General features: G+C 36.2%; 1 protein-coding gene across 2 annotated transcripts in view; it reads left to right on the top strand.

Annotated features, from left to right (window-relative positions):
• Nucleotides 1-18,601, top strand: part of LOC131067507 (uncharacterized) — a 44,208-nt gene extending 25,607 nt beyond the window's left edge. For both annotated transcript variants that reach the window (XM_059211210.1, XM_059211209.1), the window contains one exon: nt 16,298-18,601. In XM_059211210.1, the coding sequence (XP_059067193.1) occupies nt 16,298-18,400 (2,103 nt within the window). In that variant the 3' untranslated portion in view covers nt 18,401-18,601. The remainder of the gene's footprint in view (nt 1-16,297) is intronic.
• Nucleotides 18,602-19,838: the final 1,237 nt, after the last annotated feature.

Below are 19,838 nucleotides of genomic sequence, written 5' to 3'. Positions count from 1 at the left end.
TGTCTGAGTCCGAGAGTCAGGACTTGCCCATACTCGGCAAGCCCGACAAGTCTCGCTAGGACTCGGCCAAGTCTGAGTACAAGCCCCTAGGACCTGCCCAGGGTGACTTGAGTCAAGACTCGCCAAGTCCAGGTGAGTCATTACTCTGGTCCAAAGGGATCTTATTGGGGATGACACACATGTATGTATGTATTCAACATCAAAATTCAAGTTTAGACATTCATATAATGTATGGAATTTGATATTCAATGTAACATGTTCATTGATTTGAGTATAGAAGCAACAAAAAATAGAATTTCTGATTTCATTATTCAATGTTTTCTTTCTGACAAAAGGCCTCAGGTTGATAAACATGATAAACTGGTTACATCCTATTTCTCTATGTAAATGATATTCAAATTTATGTTCAAGTCTGAAGTTATGTATATTATTATTCTCCTTATTGATATTTTCTATGCCTTGTGTCACGGGTTGCTGAAGATAACATTAATAATTTCGATGTTTCTCCAACACTTCATTTGCATGTACTTATAGCCTATGATTCATCGATCAAGGCATGCCTTGATCAGTCATGTCTTTTAGACATGCCCAATCAAGACATGTCTTGATTAGTGCATAGCTACACCTTCGGTTAATATAAACACATTACTTATGTGTTGTGCTGTTAATCATTGGTCACGTCTTTCCTTTTTAACGTGTTATACCGATCACTATCGGTCACGCTATTTAACATATGCCGATAGTTATTAATAATCAGGGCAATGTATAGTTACCCAATTGGGATAAGTTAAACATAATCAACGAATAAATGATTCGGTATTAATATGTGTTTTAGAATGATAACTATTATAGTTATCATATGATAGCATTTAATCAATGCTATCATATGATAGCTATGGTAGTTATAATTCCGGTCTGATCACAACATGATTAATATTATCGATTATGCATATGAGATGGTTATAACATGTTCATTTATTTAATCATGAGGTCTATACTTAAATTGTAGTTATATCGATAAGGTAGATGATTGAATGAGAGATAAATGAAGTCTCTCATTCAATCATTTATCTTACCGAAGCTACTAAGTTTCAACACTCCCTCTTAGCTAGGGAAGATAATTATATACCCATGAAATAAGCATCATATTTTTCATAATAAAATGTATTATATGACTACATAATACAAAGGATCATATTACATATGCTCGTAACATGAAACATCACATAATGAGTGACATAGGAATATATCACATAACACGCGATATCGGTATCACATAACACGCGATATCGGTATCACATAACACGTGATACCTTGGATATAAAATACTTAGGAATGTTGAATTCCCTTATATCCAAGTTATGGCATGTGCATTGACATTACGTCCCATAATGTCTACCATAACACATCATGGCACATCCATGAGTCAAAGTGATATCAAGTTAGCATGATATCAACATTACAAGATCGTCACCTCATAATGTTTAATACAAGTGTTCATAGTCTAAAAGATCGTCACCTTTTAGATTTGTACACAGGGGGTGGAGCCCATAAAGTCATATCACGACAAAAGAAGTTTACACACATTAAACATCTCATATATTAGTGCAGATTACAAAACTGATTATAACTCAATCATACCAAGACCTTTTCTGAAGTGTTCAACTTTTACTCTGGCTAGAGGTTTGGTCAGTATGTCTATTGTTTGGTCTCCTGTACTGATATATTGTAACTGAATCACATTTCTATCCACCTTATCTCTCACATAGTGATAAGGGATCTCAATGTGTTTGGATCTATCATGAAACACAGGGTTTATGGAGAGTTTTATACAACTCTGATTGTCACAATGAATTATAGTAGGCTTCATTGGTCCTTCGAATAATCCCACAAGTAACTTCCGTAGCCATACAACTTCTCGTGCAGCCATGAAAGCTGCAATATATTCAGCCTCTGTAGAGCTCTGAGCTACTGAAGACTGTTTTCTGCTAATTCAAGATATCATGGCTGAACCCAAACTGAAGCAGCATCCTGAGGTGCTTTTCCTGTCAGTCACACTTCTAGCCCAATCTGAATTAGTGAACCCGTGTAGATTTAAATCAATATTCTCGTACTTGAGTCCATAGTTGAGAGTGCCTTGAAGGTATCTCATTATATGTTTTATTGCCATAAGATGAATCTCCTTAGATTCACACATGAATTGACTCAAGGCATTTACTGGATAACAGATATCAGGTCTAGTATTGACTAGATACATTAAAGATCCAATCATCTGTCTGTAGAGTGTAGGATCTACCAATGGGGAATCTGCTGTTGCCTCCTTCAGTTTGTGAAGATTAGTTTCCATGGGAGAAGTCGTTGGTTTGCAGTTCATCATGTCAAATATCTTCAATATGTCTAAGGTGCACTTCCCTTGATTAAGCACAATGTTGTCAGAGTTTTGCCAAACTTCCAACCCAAGGAAGTAATGTAGAAGGCCTAAATCCTTCATATCAAACTCCTTCTCAAGGTCTTTCTTACATTGATCAATAAGATGACCTTCTCCTGTAATTAAAAGATCATCAACATACAAGATCAATATCAACATATCACCTTTGATTCGTTTGAAGTATAAATTTGGATTTGCGTCATTCTTTGAGAATCCCAATCCCATGAGGTAGCTGTCAATTCTTTCATACCAGGCCCCGGGGGCTTGTTCCAGTCCATATAGGGCTTTCTTTAATCTGCACACATGTGATTCTGCATTGTGGATATCAAACCCTTTTGGCTTCTCTAAGTAGACTTCCTCCTCAATTTTCCCATTCAGGAAAACAGTCTTTACATCCATCTGATGGACTTTCCATCCTTTGGTTGCTGCAATAGCTAGTGCTGCTTTGACTGAGGTGTATCTAGCAACTGGAGCGAAAGTTTCATCATAGTCTATTCCCTCCTTTTGTGAGAAGCCTCTGGCAACAAATCTGGCTTTATGTTTCTCTATGCTACCATCTGCAGCATGTTTGATTTTGAATAGCTACTTGGATGAAACAATAGATTTTCCTTTTGGTCTAGGAACAATTTCCCAAACATCATTGTTTAAGATGGATTGATATTCCTCTAACATGGCATCTTACCATACTTGGTGTTTAAGTGCTTCTGATACATTAGAAGGTTCTATTTTGGAGAGATCATTCATTAAGGCTACATAGCTAGTGAATCTTTGGGGCCTCTTACTTTATCTAAAGGTCCTTGAAGGAGCTACAAAATTCCTTGCATCTTCCATTGTTTTGTAAACCCATAGTGGTCTTTTCTTAGGGTTTTTCTGGTGTGGAATCTGAACTTCATTCTCATTCTCTTCTGAATACTCCCTTTGAACCTCAGGAACATGATCCTTTTCTAGGTCTGAAGATGGAACATAAGTCTCTGACTCAATTGAGTATCTAGCCCTTTTGAAGGCTATGTCTTCTTCAAGTATTACATCTCTACTGAGTTCAATATTACTATGTCCAGGTACAAATATCCTATAGGCTTTAGAAGTTTCACTATACCCAACAAAGATTCCTTTTCTTCCAGAAGGTTCTAGTTTTGTTCTTTTCTCTTTAGGTATATGAATATAAACAGGGCACCTGAATATCCTAAAGTGAGTGATGTCAGGTTTTATACCTATGAAAACTTCTTCAGGGGTTTTATCTTCAATGAGGGAGTGAGGGCATCTATTTTGTATGTATACAGCAGTGTTGGAGGCTTCCGCCCAAAGATGTGTTTCTAAGTTTTGGTCAAGAAGCATGGCTTTGGCTGCCTCTACAATGGTTCTATTCTTTCTCTCAACAACCCCATTTTGTTGGGGGTTGTAGGGGACAGTGAACTCCCTCTTAATCCCAACAGCTTTACAAAATTCTCTAAAGATGTCTGAGGTGTATTCCCTCCCATTATCAGTCCTTAAGGTTTTTATTTTCCTTTCGGAAGAGTTTTCAGAGAGGGATTTGAATTCCTTAAATCTCTTGAGAATCTCTTTCGATTCCTTACATTTAAGAAAATAGATCTAGGTCTTCCTGGAGAAGTCATCAATGAATATTACATAGTAAAGGAACCCCCCTAATGATGGTACATACATTGGCCCACATAGGTCAGAGTGAACTAGCTTTAAAACATTGCTTGTTTTCCTAGAATTGTTCTGAAAGGAACTCTTAGTATTTTTGCCTAGGGCACACCCCTTACATGTACCATAATGGTATTGTTTTAACTTAGGCAAACCAATTACTAATTTTTCCATTGAACATAAAGCATGAAAGTTTAAATGACCTAATCTTCTATGCCAAATTTCATTTGAATCTGTAATTTCATGAAGTAGGGCTAGTTTAGATTCAGTACATACCTCGTATAAATAGCCTTTTCTATGTCCTAGGGTTGTAGCCTTCTTGATGGAAGAGTTCTGTGGCAATACTAGAACTTTACCATTCATGAACGTTATTTTGTACCCATCATCTTCAAGTGCGGATATGGAGATTAAGTTCCTCTTGATGCCAGGAACATATAGGACTCCAGTGAGTTGAAGAGACATGCCTGTCTTCAGCTTAATGGTGCAGGTACCGACGCCTTTCACTGGATGTGCAGAGTCATCTCCAATGGTTACTTCCTCATCAGTTTCTTCTACAATGGAATCCAGTAATTCTCTATACCCAGTGATGTGTCTTGAAGACCCACTGTCAATGATCCAGGTGTTAGATTTATTGGACACTTGATTGGAGAGAGCAAAGTAGAATACATGCTTCTCAGAGTCATATTCTTCCCTTTTAACTTTTGCAAATGTAGCTTGTTGTTTGATTCTATCTGGACATCTTTCTGCATAGTGTCCATATTGATCACACCTAAAGCATTGAATGTGAGAGTTCTCTCTTTTAGATGATCTTTTGTCATGTCGGTTCTTTCTCTTCTTGAAATGTTTCTTCTTGTTTTTCTTGTTGGAGTTGGTATTTAAAACATGGAGATCTTCATCTATATTCTTTTGTTTGATCCCCTTCTTATTTAGCTTTGACTCTTCTTGAAGACAATCTGCTCTTAGCTTATCAAATTTTGGATATTTATCTCTTGCACTGATGCCTTGGACGAATGTCTCCCATGTACTAAGCAACCCATCTAGAGCAATGAGTGTTAGCTCTTTGTTCTGGATCTCATATCCAAACATTGCCAGTTCATCCCTTAGGGCTGATATCCGTATAAAATATGCATTGATTGACTCCCCTTTGTTCATACTTATATGGTTTATTTCTCTTTTTAGAGCCAGGGTTCTACTTGCATTATTTATTTCAAATGCACTTTCGAGTGATTTGAACATCTGATAGGCAGTTTCATGTTTTGTTATTATTGGCATGATGTGATTTCTTACTACATCGACTATGATCTTCATAGCTTTTTCATTTCCCTTGACCCATGTTGATTTGAATAGCCTTAGATTCGATTAGCCTCGCTCTGATACAATGTAAAGTTTTATTCAATTGCAATAAAAGAACAAATTATATATGTGAGAATTTTATATGATTATATTGTTTGATAATCTGATTGTTTTGTTGCAGGCTGAAGGAGAGAGATCATTAATATTTTATAAGTCTTCTCCAAATGATTCATGTTGGGCTTTATATGTTTTAGAAGACCGGTCAATAGATGTCTTGACCGGTCATGTCTTTTAGACATGACCGATCAAGGCACCTATTGATCGGTGTCTTTCCATATTGCACATCCCGATTTCGGTTATGTTTGGTAACTAACATTTAATACTTAAACACTCGGTTGAAACGGTGTTAGTTATGATGCTTTGTTAATGGCCCGATTATAAATGTTTATCGGTATGAACTAAACCCGATAACAAATAGCATTACATATGCTATCGGGTTAATACCCCGATAGCATATTAATGCCGATTCATAAATGAATCGACATTAATATGCTATCGGGTTATTAGCCCGATAGCATTTAGATCGACTCTTAACTATGTTAAGCAAGTCATCGATCTAATCCATCTTTATCCAATGCCAATATCATAATCATGATCAATGTTACAATCTAATAAACATATTCAGTTCAGAAAGCATAAATCAGATAATCTAATAGCATAGATGAATAAACCATAACAGAATAAAGGAGGTTAATGGGTTAGAGAAGTCTTATCTTGGAGAAGCTACTAATGCATTAACACTCCCTCTTAGCTTTGGAAGATAGATAAAGTAACCTGCATCACATTTCTCTTTCATAACCAAAATAATGTCAGTCTCCAAGAATATATATCATCTACACATATGATATGAAGTACCATCAGGACACAAGATACAAATATAAAACATCACTCTAAGTATGTGACATAGAGTATCACCTAACCATGTGATATAGAAGATTCATCATTTCATTATGACAAGATATCACCTAAACACGTGATATCAATATTGCCTAAACACACAATACTACGGATAAACATATGAGGATGGTTAAATTCTCATCTTATCCAGGTTATGATATGTGCACAAACATTTTATACAAATGTTTTACCACAACACCATCATGGCACATCCATGACATACCAGAGATCCAACATGATAACTGGTTTAGAGAATCATAAGATCACCACCTTATGATGTCTGCATACAAGTGTTCATAATCTGAGAGATCGTCACCTCTTAGATATGAACACAGGGGGTGAAACCCAAAATGTCCCAACATGACAAAAGAAGTTTACACATTAAACATCTTATTTACAAAGCAGATTACCTTTCTATCATACCTAAACCTTTTTTGAAGTGATCAATCTTCACTCTGGAAAGAGGTTTGGTCAGAATGTCTGCAGTTTGATCTCCTGTACAAACATATTCTAATTGAATTACATTCCTGTCAACCATATCTCGTACATAGTGGTATGGGATCTCAATATGTTTGGACCTGTCATGGAATACTGGATTTAATGAAAGTTTTATGCAGCTCTGATTGTCACAATGAATAATAGTAGGTTTCATAGGTTCTCCAAACAATCCCACAAGCAACTTCCTAAGCCATACTGCCTCTTGGGCAGCCATAGAAGCTGCAATATATTCGGCCTCGGTGGAACTTTGAGCTATAGAAGACTACTTTTTGCTGATCCAAGATATCATGGCTGAACCTAAACTGAAACAACACCCTGAAGTGTTTTTTCTGTCAGTCATGTTGCCAGCCCAATCTAAATTTGTAAATCCGTGTAGATCTATATCAACTTTCTCATATTTAAGACCAAGGTTTAGGGTACCTTGTAAGTATCTCATAATATGTTTTACTGCTACCAGGTGTATCTCCTTAGGTTCACACATAAACCGACTTAGAGCATTAACAGCATAACAAATATTTGGCCTTGTATTTAATAGATACATTAGGGACCCAATCATCTGCCTGTACTGAGTAGGATCAGTGGATTGTGATTCTGCTGCTGCTTCTTTAAGTTTATGTAAGTTGGTTTCCATAGGAGAGGTCATGGGCCTACAGTTTAGCATTCTAAATCTCGTCAAAATGTCCAAGGTGTACTTTCCTTGGTTTAGTACAATGTTATTGGAATTCTGCCATACTTCTAACCCTAGGAAGTAATGAAGTAGTCCCAAGTCCTTCATATCAAATTCTGTGGATAGATCTTTCTTGCATTGATCTATAAGGTGATCATCTCCAGGCCCTGGGAGCCTGTTTGAGCCCATAGAGAGCTTTCTTAAGTCTACATACATGAGACTCTGCATTATGAATTTCAAACCCTTCAGGTTGCTCTAGCTAGACTTCTTCTGAGATCTCACCATTTAAAAATGTTGTCTTAACATCCATCTGGTGTACCTTCCATCCCTTTGCTGCTGCAATGGCTAGTACAATTCTTACCGATGTATATCTGGCAACAGGTGCAAATGTTTCTTCATAATCTATTCCTTCCCTTTGTGAGAACCCTCTAGCTACAAATCTGGCCTTGTGGTTTTCAATACTGCCATCTGTAGCATGTTTGATCTTGAAAAACCATTTAGATGAAACAACAAATTTCTTAGTTGGCCTAGGAACAATCTCCCAAACATCATTCTTCATAATGGATTGATACTCTTCAGACATGGCATCCTTCCATACTTGATGTTCAAGTGCATCTGATACATTGTTTGGTTCAACTTTAGAGAGATCATTCATAAGGGCAACATAGCTAGTGAATTTATTAGGCCTTTTACTTTCCCTGAAGGTTCCTGAAGGAGCAGCAAAGTTCTGAGCTTCTGTTACAGTCTTGGTGGCCCATAGTGGTCTTTTCTTGAGTTTTTCTCTAGGTGGGTTTTGAGTTTCACCTATACTCTCCTCAAGATTCTCCCTCTGAAGCTCAGGAGTAGGATCTTCTTCTATGTTAGGAAAGGGATATAGATTTCAGGTTCTATTGTACTTTGGGCTCTTTTGAAGGCTTAGTCTTCTTCAAAGATTACATTTCTACTAAGTTCAATATTTCTTTGACCTTGTATATAAATTCTATAGGCCTTGGATGTTTCACTATATCCTACAAGTATTCCTCTTTTTCCAGAAGGTTCTAGTTTTAGTCTTTTCTCTTTAGGTACATGTATATAGACATGACACCCAAATATCCTAAGGTGGCTGATATCTGGCTTTATTTTGGTGAAGACTTCTTTAGGAGTTTTATCTTCAAGGTGGGAGTGAGGACATCTGTTTTGTATATATACCGCAGTGCTAGTTGCTTTTGCCCAAAGTTTGATATTTAGATTTTGATCAAGGATCATGGCTTTGGTAGCTTCTACAATAGTCCTATTTTTCCTCTCAGCTACCCCATTTTGTTGAGGATTATAAGGTATTATTAACTCCCTCTTAATCCCTGAATTTTTACAAAAATCTTTAAATAATTCTGAAGTATATTCCCCCCCTTTGTCAGTTCTTAGGGTTTTAATTTTATTTTGTTCGATCTTGACTCTTCTTGGAGACAATCATCTCTTAACCTTTCAAACTTAGGATATTTGGACCTTGCACTAATGCCTTGGACAAATGTATTCCATCCACTGGGCAACCCATCTAGAGCAATGAGTGTTAATTCTTTACTCTGGATCTCATAATCAAGGGTTTCAAGTTCATCTCTTAGGGTTGATATTCGCATGAAGTAGGAGTTGATTGTCTCCCCTTTGTTCACCGTGATATGATTTATCTCTCGTTTCAATGCCAGAGTACGACTTGCATTTGATATCTCAAATGTCCTTTCAAGTGCTTTGAACATTTTGTAAGCCGTCTCTTGTTTCTTTATGATGGGCATTATGTTGTTTCTTACCCCATCAACTATTATTTTAATAGCCTTTTCATTTCCCTCAATCCATGCTGTTTTGTCGGGTTCATTCTCAGGTGCTGCACTTTCAGTTTGAACATATGAATCAACTTTGTTTTCTATCAAAATCATTTTGATTCTAAACTTCCAAGCTGAGAAATCATTGCTACCTCTGAGTCTATCTTCGAATCTAATAGCGCTGGCCATTTTGGAAATGTGATGTAATATATAATTTTGTTCTTGAATTATTCAGAAATTGAATAGCCTCAGATTCGATTAGCCTCGCTCTGATACCATGTAAAGTTTTATTCAATTGCAATAAAAGAACAAATTATATATGTGAGAATTTTATATGATTAAATTGTCTGATAATCTGATTGTTTTGTTGTAGGCTGAAGGAGAGAGATCATTAATATTTTTTTATGTCTTCTCCAAATGATTCATGTCGGGCTTTATATGTTTTAGAAGACCGGTCAATAGATGTCTTGATCGGTCATGTCTTTTAGACATGACCGATCAAGGCACCTATTGATCGGTGTCTTTCCATATTGCACATCCCGATTTCGGTTATGTTTGGTAACTAACATTTAATACTTAAACACTCGGTTGAAACGGTGTTAGTTATGATGCTTTGTTAATGGCCCGATTATAGATGTTTATCGGTATGAATTAAACCCGATAACAAATAGCATTACATATGCTATCGGGTTATTAGCCCGATAGCATTTAGATCGACACTTAACTATGTTAAGCAAGTCGTCGATCTAATCCATCTTTATCCAATGCCAATATCATAATCATGATCAATGTTACAATCTGATAAACATATTCAGTTCGGAAAGCATAAATCAGATAATCTAATAGCATAGATGAATAAACCATAACAGAATAAAGGAGGTTAATGGGTTAGAGAAGTCTTATCTTGCAGAAGCTACTAATGCATTAACAGAAAAGACTATGGAGTTAGATATAGTGTTTCTCCTGTCATCTAAGGTTTATGTGTTTGCTATTTTAGCAATGAGTTGATAATAAAATATCTATTGAATGGTCTAATACTAGTGCATCCCACAGTTTGCAAATGCTTTCATTGTAAGGTCCACTTCCTTGTAGTGCTGGTAAATGAGTTCTGCAGTTATATAGGTGTACTCATGTTAACAGGTTCAGTCTTTTTGTCCAACTGAGGCTGTGGTAGGATGATACAGATAGAAGGAAGGATGGAAATCATCAAACTGTGGATTATTTTCTTTTGGCAACAATAATTTTTGCTAGCTAAAATTTTTAAGATTTTTGCTAAGAATTTTGAGGCCTCTTCTTAGAGAAATTTACAAAAGGCAGGGTTATGGAAAGTGCTGTAGAATATTCTGAGACTGGAATATACTAAAATACAGCACACAGATATTGAGAAACATTTTTATTAAAATGGAATGTTACAAATTTACAACAAATATTATAGATTAGTCACTAGACTAATTATAGTCACCTTAATATATGGCTAGTACTATTTACAAAAAACTAGACATTATTCTTGATTTAAAGGGATGAAGACAAAATCTATCCAGCTTTGCAAATATTTGACTTTTATTGTAACACACTGTTGATGTGTTTTTTAGCACAATCGAACACAAAATAAAGTACCAGAAGTATTCTATCCTCCCTTGATCAAAATCTTCTTGGATGCTAAATGATGTGATCAACCAAGACGACTCCAAGGTTTCTATAGTCAGGTCATGACATGTGGATAGCTCAATTGGTTGATGTGATTGCTGGTAATCCAAGGGGACTTACGTTGAATACTTGAATGTTGAACGTTTGGACATTGCTGGAACTTAGATTCTAACTACTAGCTTGAGAAAAAAGGGCAAAAGACATAAGGTTCAAGGAGTCTAATCTAATCCTAAGAATGCAAGAGACAATGAACGATTGGATGAAATTCAACTAAGCCTTGCTTTGACATGCAAAGCAACAACTCCACAAAGCTTAGTGCAATCTTCTAAGGAAAGCCAAAATGATGTTCAAATCACTATCAACAAGAAGGATACCATCAAGGCAATGCATATCAAAGTGTGAATAACAATTGAAGTTAGGCTCATTTAAGAATTCCAGTTGACCACACAAGACAAACTTACAATCAGCAAATCCCTAGTGGTATGGATATACAAATTTCATCAATAATCTTCATTGCCTATCGTTGCTTGGCATGATCACAAGAAGAAATTCGGACTTTTCAAATAGCAAAGGAAGTACTTCGTACTTTTTGGGAGTCAATGGAAGTGCATCGGACTTTTGAAGTGGCAAAGGAAAAAATTTGGACTATTTGGGAGGCAATAGAAGAATTTCGTACTTTTTAGAAGGCAATGGAAGTATTTCGTACTTCTTCGGTGGCAATGGAAGTTTTTACAATGTTAAATGCTCTTCCTCATTGGCAAAACAAATGACTTATCTCATAGGTTGCTGACTTGGACAGTCAAAAGAAGTGCTGTTGGTGCTTGAAATGCATTATTAATGCCTTAAAAACCTTTTAAATCTCCACCATAAGGTTTGTGGGGCGCAAGTAATATAATACGGTAGAGAAGGAGAGGAATGTGAGGTGTCATGGGTTGGAAGTGAAAAAGATGAGTTGTGAGGGAGAGGTAAGGAAAGATGCCACGGGGGTTAAGGTGGAAGGTGTGAGGGGGTAGGAAGTGGTAGTAAGGGATAAAGGATGTGGGAGGTGTAAGGGGTAGTGGAAGGTAGGAAGGGAAGGGGATGGAAATGGAAGGGGTAAGGTAGGGATGTAGGGAAAGGGTAGGCTAAGGGGAGTAAGGGTAGGAAGATAGAAAGGTAGAGGGTGGAAAGGGATGCTAAGGGAAGTAGAGGGGTAAGGGGTGTGAAATGGAGGGTAGAGGATGTAGGTGTAGGCAAAGGTAGGTGTAGGTGAAAGTGAAGGTAGGTGTACGTGAAGGTAGAGGTAGGTGTAAATGTAGGAGATGGAAGTGGTAGTGGGGGTAAAGGTAAAGGTAAAGGTAAAGGTAGGAAGGGGGAGTGGAAAGGTAGATGGTGGATAGGAAGGTAGGTGGGTAAAGGATATGGGGTGAAATGGAAGGAAGTGAGGGGAAGTGGAAATGGTGGGAGATGGAAGGGAAGAAAAGAAGGAAGGAAGGTAGGTGAAGGGAAGGGTAAGATGAATGGAAAGAAATGGAAGGAGATGGGAGGTAAGGGAGAAGGAAATGAAAGGGGAGGTCGAGGATAGGAGATTAAGGTGAAGGTGAGGGGAATGGAAAGGTGAAATGGTGATGGTAATGGTGAGGAATAGAAATGGGAGTGATCGGGTTTGGGCATCCATTGGCGGTGCTGGGAGAAGTGGAAGGGATTATGCCCTGGCTAGGCAAAGGAAGTGTCGTCAATGCCTTGGTTGCTGATCTCAGGTAATCAAAGGAAATTTTCATGCCTTAACCTAATTTAGCATTTCATCCCTAGTTTTGCAAGCAAAAGATGAGTCATCCTAAAGAGAGATACTTAACCTGATTTCCTCCTGGTCACTTGAGAAACTACACCTCTCACAAATGAAAGGCTAATAGCTAAAGACTCTAAAACTACCAACGGCTAAGCTAAGACAGCTAACCTAGAAAGCAAAGAAAGTGGGGGTCCCCATTTGTAATGGGGCGATGTGTGAAAACGTCACGACACACACAATTTTCATTTGCTTGTGACTGTAGAACACATCACTGTTGTGAAGCAGAGAGACAGAGGTTTTGAGAGAATAATTAATTATTATTCTCCCTTGGTGTACTATTTATATGGCCCACCTTTCAGTGGGATATTTTAATTCTTAACCACCAGACATGTAAAATGACATCATTTATGAAGTATATAGTCTGCTACTCCAACAGTTTTCCAGACACAAGCTCTATCAGATTAGCAACTTCTCTTAGAACATTATACATATTCTTTATCTAGGAGACGATCAAACTCCTCAGCACCTTGCTTCAACAAGCATGAGAGATGTTCTTCATCAGCAAGTGCAAGAAACATTGTCGTTGAACACTGACAATAGTCTTCGTCATTGTAATGAAGACGATGCTCTTGCATCATGAATAGTGAAGAGAATTTTATCAGTGAACTGCAGACATCTTTTCTATTTGCTAGAAACAGTTGTCTTGGTCTGCTGTCAATGCTGGTATATTTACAATTTTACACTAATACTGTTAATGAATTGTAGCTTCGATCGGATTATTCCTATCGATGAAATCAAATGCATAAGTGGCCTACCAGCCTTGAGCATTTGATCTCTATCCTTCTTCTGTATTCTGCTATGATTATTGGTTATCATATACATGATTGAAATATAACTATTATTAATCATGCTGTTAATTTTGTTCATATCATTAACTTTAATCATGCTGTTAATACTAATCACATTGTTGATATTAATTTAGACATACATCGATATTGAGTATCGATATCCACATTGCTGATATCGATATCATACTATGCTATCAATGATAGCATACTATGATACCGATATCATATATATTAATGTTGCATTGATGTCATTACGGTTCGATAATGAGTATCGACCTTGGTTAAAATTACAACATGAATCGATATTAGTATCAATGATAATTAACAGCCAACACACACTGATTAACATTAGTTTGTGTTCAGTGGACAGACATGTCTACGTAGAGACATGTCTCTACGTGGACTATGTCCGCGTAGAGACATGTCCCTACGGAGACATGTCTCCACTCATTAATATTTATATTCGATCCAATATGACTTGGGAGTTACTGAAATCGATAAGTGCTAAACAAGTCTCAGCAATATATATATATATATATATATATATTTTGGAATCGTTGGATCAAGTATATATCGGCAGCATTATATATACAGTTCTGATCTGCATTGCAATCTCATTGTATTGAAGCATCTCCATATTAATATTGATATCAAGAATTCTGCAGATTGATATATATTCATATTACATTGATATTAATATATATCCAAGAAGAAATTATAGAGACATTGTGATCAACATATTATATAGAAATATTTAAAAATACTATAACCTCTAAATCTGATCAAACTTTAACAAATACCTCTGTCTTTCTTGCAATCTTACAATCAAGATACTCTGGCAATACTGGGTGTTAATTTTCCTTTCCCATTCAGCAAGTGATTTAGAAAATTTACAAAGACAGCATATATTGAAGATTACTATTGCATTCAATCTCCTTTTCAGTTTACCAGATGTAAGAGACTCAAATTGACCATGTAAACCTTGTACGCATAGAACTGGTAGGTTCTATCATGTGAACATAATCTTTGTCTTCTTTTAAAAACTTTGTAAGCCTTCCTTTAACAAAAGATTGCTTCCATAACCATAGTGAACCTCTTTTAAGTACATAGTGTAATTGGTTTGTGATACACGTGACAACATTGACTCATCATTTTGAAGCAGTTGCTTTTTATATAAAACATCAATGCCAAACTAATAATGAAGTAGTAAATGCAGAATGAGAAAACTCCTGGACTGCTTCAATGGTGAGGAAATTATTTACAATGCATTTTTGACTATTAGCCTCAATCAATCTGCGATTACATGGAAATACAACAATAAATTGTGCACATGCCTTATAAAAAAGCTTGGTTATTCTGACATATATTTGTCTGTTGCGAGAAACTAGATTCATACTATTATAAACTCAAAAAGTACTGCCTGCAGTAAAAATAATCAAATATTATCCTCAACAGTGGATTCCTTGTAAAGTTTTTCACAGCATAAAAAAGGAACTAAATTTTAATTTTGACTGCACAAGTTCTAGGGTTTTAAAGACAAGGTATTTTTCCACTTCGGTCATGAATGGTTTCAAATGAAAATGACCAATGGTAGGCAGTGAAAAGTTATCAACGGTCTCCAATGAAAATGGATTTATTGTCGAGTGCTCAAAAAAGAGTTGTTCCCTTTTTCCCTCTAGATATATGTGAATCTGTAATTTCCATCTTTCTTATGCAATGATCTTTATTAATGTTGGTTTCTTTACCTAGGTCTTGTTGGAATTTTCTAGACCATTCTTGGATTACAGACATGGTTGATTCTAATTTCTTATAATGGGTGTAACTTATGCAACCAATCCTTGATACATGCATCTAGTGTTTCTTTCCCTTTGTTATTTCAGTGCATCTAATGTGTAATAATACATATGCAAATACATGTTACATCTTTGTTTTGAGAAGTACTAGAGTTGTCACTTGTCAGTAATAGACACTGTAAAATCATAGACTTCAGTTAACAAAGGTTTTGAAATAAGATCATTGATTACATATTGATTATATCATTATAGCTACCCACGGTAATTTGCTTAAGGTTCTTTGAGAAATTTAGTGACACTTAATAATCTACACAGAACAAAAGCAGACTAAAATATATTGGCATTGTAGTCTAAGGATCACAGTTTGGACTGGAACTTGAATAACTTGCACGTGAAAACTTGTTATTTCATTGCATCTAATGTTTAATAATACACATACGAATGCATGTTATGTCTTTGTTTTGAGTAGTAGTGTTGTCAGTAATAAGCACTGTAAAATCGTAGACTTCAGTTAATAAGGGTTTTGAAATAAGATCATTGAATACATATTGATAATATCTGCCCACCTTAATTTGCTTAAGGTTATTTGAGAAATTTAGGGTGACTTATTAATCTGCACAGAGCAAAGGCAGACCAAAAATTGATTGGCATTGTAGTCTAAGGATTACAGTGTGAACTGGAACTTGAATAACTTGAGGGTGAATTTAAATTTTATATAATGCTTTCCCTTCTTTTTTAGAACTATGGTGTTAATTAACAAGTTTGTCCCCAAAATGTTAAACTACTTGCTTTAAAAGATCAGGCATGCTGAAGGCCTGCATAATGAAAGTTCCAATATTTTCCATTTGTTTGTATTTTCCACATGCTCTATTTAAGAATGCCTTTTTCAAGTTTTGGGAAACTAAGACTATTTTGAAACATGTTGCTCATCAGTGACTACGTATCCTAAATTGCACAGGACGTGGCTGAAAGCTTGCTTAATCGATGTGGTCATCATCCTCTCACAGTTGCTGTAATTGGAAAAGCACTAAGGAAGGAAAATCGATCAGAGAAATGGGAAAAGGCTGTAAGCAACCTTCAAACATTTGCTACGTATGCTCCTGTTCCAGTCCCATATTTGAATGAAAAAGAGGCTGAAAATGCTGCTACTATATATGGTTCTTTTGAATTTAGTCTGGAAGCAATGGCTTCTCATTCTAGAGATCTTTTTATTGCATTTGCAGCACTTTCATGGGCTGAACCTGTCCCTGAGATATGCCTTGAAGCTGTATGGTCTGCTCTAGGGCAGGATAGTAATTTTCTTCTTGTGGCAAACAAACTTATAGAAGGTTCTTTGCTGACAAAAGGTTCATTGTTAACAAGAGCAGAGACACATGAGATGTATCATTTACATGATATGGTTTCCCTTTACCTTGACAACAAGGTGCATGATGCACTTAAGATGCTTCTGATTGATGCAAGACCTGAAGCTTCTGCAGCTGTTGCTCCATGGCTTTTTGTCTTTGGAAAAGAAAAAGTAAAGAAAGTTGCAGAACAGAAGCTGAAGGGATATCTAAGATCAGTGCATGAGAAACAAGTGGTTGTAACTTTGGAGGCAATCTATCAAGCTCTTCTAGCTAGCAAGTCAGTTACAGAATTAGAAACAAGCAGCGCAAATTTTAGGAGTCTTGTAGGTCCAGGTATAGTAGAGTTAATTTCAATAGGATCTCAAGATCTTCAAGCTGCTGTTGCAAGGTCCATGGCCAATTTCTTTAGTGAAGATGATTATATGCAATACATGGAAAGTATTGAAAATATGGATGTTATTGAGAAGCTGACAGAACTTCTAGAAACCTGCAACAATCCAGTGGTCCAGACAGAAGTTGCTACAGTGTTGGCAAGAGTAGCTGAATTTGGAAGGGAAGATATGGCAAATGAAATACTGAATAAAATTCCCATGACAATTTTGGTGGATTTGCTAGACCCAGATTTTGAAGAATTGCATGATAATGTCCTGAGAATATTCATGAGCCTAGCAAAGGCTGGAAAAGAAAAGGCAGTACAGAAAATTTTCATGGCTGGCATGGAGAGAAAGTTGATAGGGCTACTGGAGAATGGCTCTGAGGTTGCTCAACATCGCACTGTTGTCACATTGAAATCTTTTTATGAATTGGGAGGTTCTGATTTAGTTCATGGATTTCTAAGTTCAGGAATCATGGAGAATTTGCCATGGCATGCACGGCTTAGCTTAGAGAAACTCACAATTTCAGAAAGGTTAGTACCTTCCTTGCAAGAGAAAGAGGCAGTGGAAGAGCTTGTTAGCAACATTTTAAACAGAGAAACCAAAATTGCAATTAAAGCAATGCAGGATCTTGTTCCTATTGTTGAAAAGGCAGATTCGCCCAAGATTAGAGATATGATTTTGCAAACTGTGCTTATAGAAAACTTAGCAGAACAGCTACAGCACAGGTTACCTGAAAAGAATAGATTAAAATCTGAGGCAATTTTTTTGCTTATGAAATTGGGTTGTTCAGGAGGTGAATCATGTATCAGGAAAATTCTGAAGTTCAATATTGTTGAGGACTTGTTTTTGGTAATGTCTTGCAAATTCCCAGAACTGCAAGATGCAGCTTACATGGCAGTTCATCAGCTTCTTCTAGGAGCAGGGAGGAACTTGATTGTAGATAGAATCTTGAAAACAAGACAAATTGAAAAACTAGTACAATTACTTGAGAGTAAATCATTGAAAACAAATGAGATTAGTATGCACTGTCTTGAGGATCTAGTAGAATTAGGAGGAAAAGCATGCATAGAACGCATGCTGGCATTGAAAGTTGTTGAGAAGCTAGCAATACTTGAAAAAGATAACATTCAGTTAAAGGGTTCAGTTATGAATTTTGTAAAGGGAATAGATAAATGTGAGTACTTATCAGTAGCAGAGAGGCAGGTGTCAAAGCAGCAAATACTCAGAAAAGTTAAAACAGTATTGAAGGATACTGATCTTGTAACACATATGATAGGTGGACTAGAAAACACTTATGGTGGCGATGGGTCTAGTTGGAAGAATAGAAGGAAAAACTAATCAGTTACGGAAAGAAAGGATGTAGTACCTCTTGCCCTAATCAGATTTTTAAAACCGGTTTGACCTTGGTTGACTTTTTAAGTAGCTTTCTTGGATGGTTGATTTACCATGTTGTAATGTTATAGTCAGGTATTATGCTTATTGTGTGTACCTGTAAATGTTGTTTTCGCATCGATCCTTATGTAAGATTAATTGTTCTTCTGATTCGTGTTATTAATTTCGGGCTAACACTTTCATTCAATATATATGTATGCATGTGTGGTTCATTGTTAGATTGCAAGTATAGTACCACATAGGTACGAGATTCGTCTCCACCTGGTTTCGCAAGTTTGAGTGTATCTCATTGGTCCTAAGGAATTGGATTAGGTAGTCGTAAGACCCTACGTTTTACCTTAGTCGTGCTCTAGTGAGCGTCGTCAGTCGTTCGTCAGTTTCTCTTTTGGTTGTATGCGGGTCGTGTATTTGTTTGGGTTTCTTGGGTTGCGTGTTGTGCATTTGGTAAAAAATGATTATTAAATCCTAAGTATTTAATTAGATTAAATGTTTTTTTTACACATTCGTAAATTAAAGGGACTAAATTAAATAAGACCCTTTTGTGTGATTGATCAATAATCAGATAGCTAAATTCATGTTTGTAGCAAGTTTGGTTAAATGGTTATTTTTAAATGATGAATTAATTAAGTATATGCATTTTGAAAGGAAAGGTTAAATAGAAATTGGAAAATAAATATCTTATTCTTTTTGGCATTTTGAAATAGAAATGTTAGTTTTAATTTAATTGAGAAAATCAATTTTGGCAAGAAAAACAATTTTTGCATATTAAATTGTTGATAAATAATTTTCATTTGGGTGGAAAATAATTGCAACAAAAAAATGGACTTTTGGTCAAAAAGTTCTCTTTTTAACCTAGGTTTTGAAAAATATTTTGGGAAGAGTTGTTTTTGGATGGAAAACTTTGGGGATTTTTGGTTGGAAGAAATTCTTGAGCTTGTAGGTTGGGCTCTTCATCAAATCACTTCCAGGATTGCACATGGAGGTAGGATTCTGGTTAATTTTCTTTGCTTTCAAGAAATTTATTGATTTGTTTTGGAAGAAATCTGTATGTGGTTTGGTTTGATAATCTTTTAGATTTATGGAATGGCAAGAGTTTAGTTAAATTTCAGAATTAAAATCCTCTTTGCTTCTTTTTCCCACTTCCAAATCAGAGTCTTACTTGCTCAAATTGATTTCAAAATCAAAATTTGGGGTTGGCTGTTCACAATAAAATTTTGTTAAAATCAGAGTTGTCGGAAACGACTTTGTCCCTCCCCGAGAACACGTTTCCCCGTATCCGTTCCCGTTTCTGAAATGGATACGTATGGGATACAACCCAGATACACGTCGAATATTGTACCCACACATGCCCAAAAATCCTAGATTTCCAACCATGCTAAATACT

This window comes from Cryptomeria japonica, chromosome 9 (genome assembly GCF_030272615.1).
Source record: "Cryptomeria japonica chromosome 9, Sugi_1.0, whole genome shotgun sequence".
NCBI lineage: Eukaryota > Viridiplantae > Streptophyta > Pinopsida > Cupressales > Cupressaceae > Cryptomeria > Cryptomeria japonica.
The sequence above is the reverse complement of the archived record's forward strand: the minus strand, read 5'-3'. Positions and strand labels throughout refer to the sequence as shown.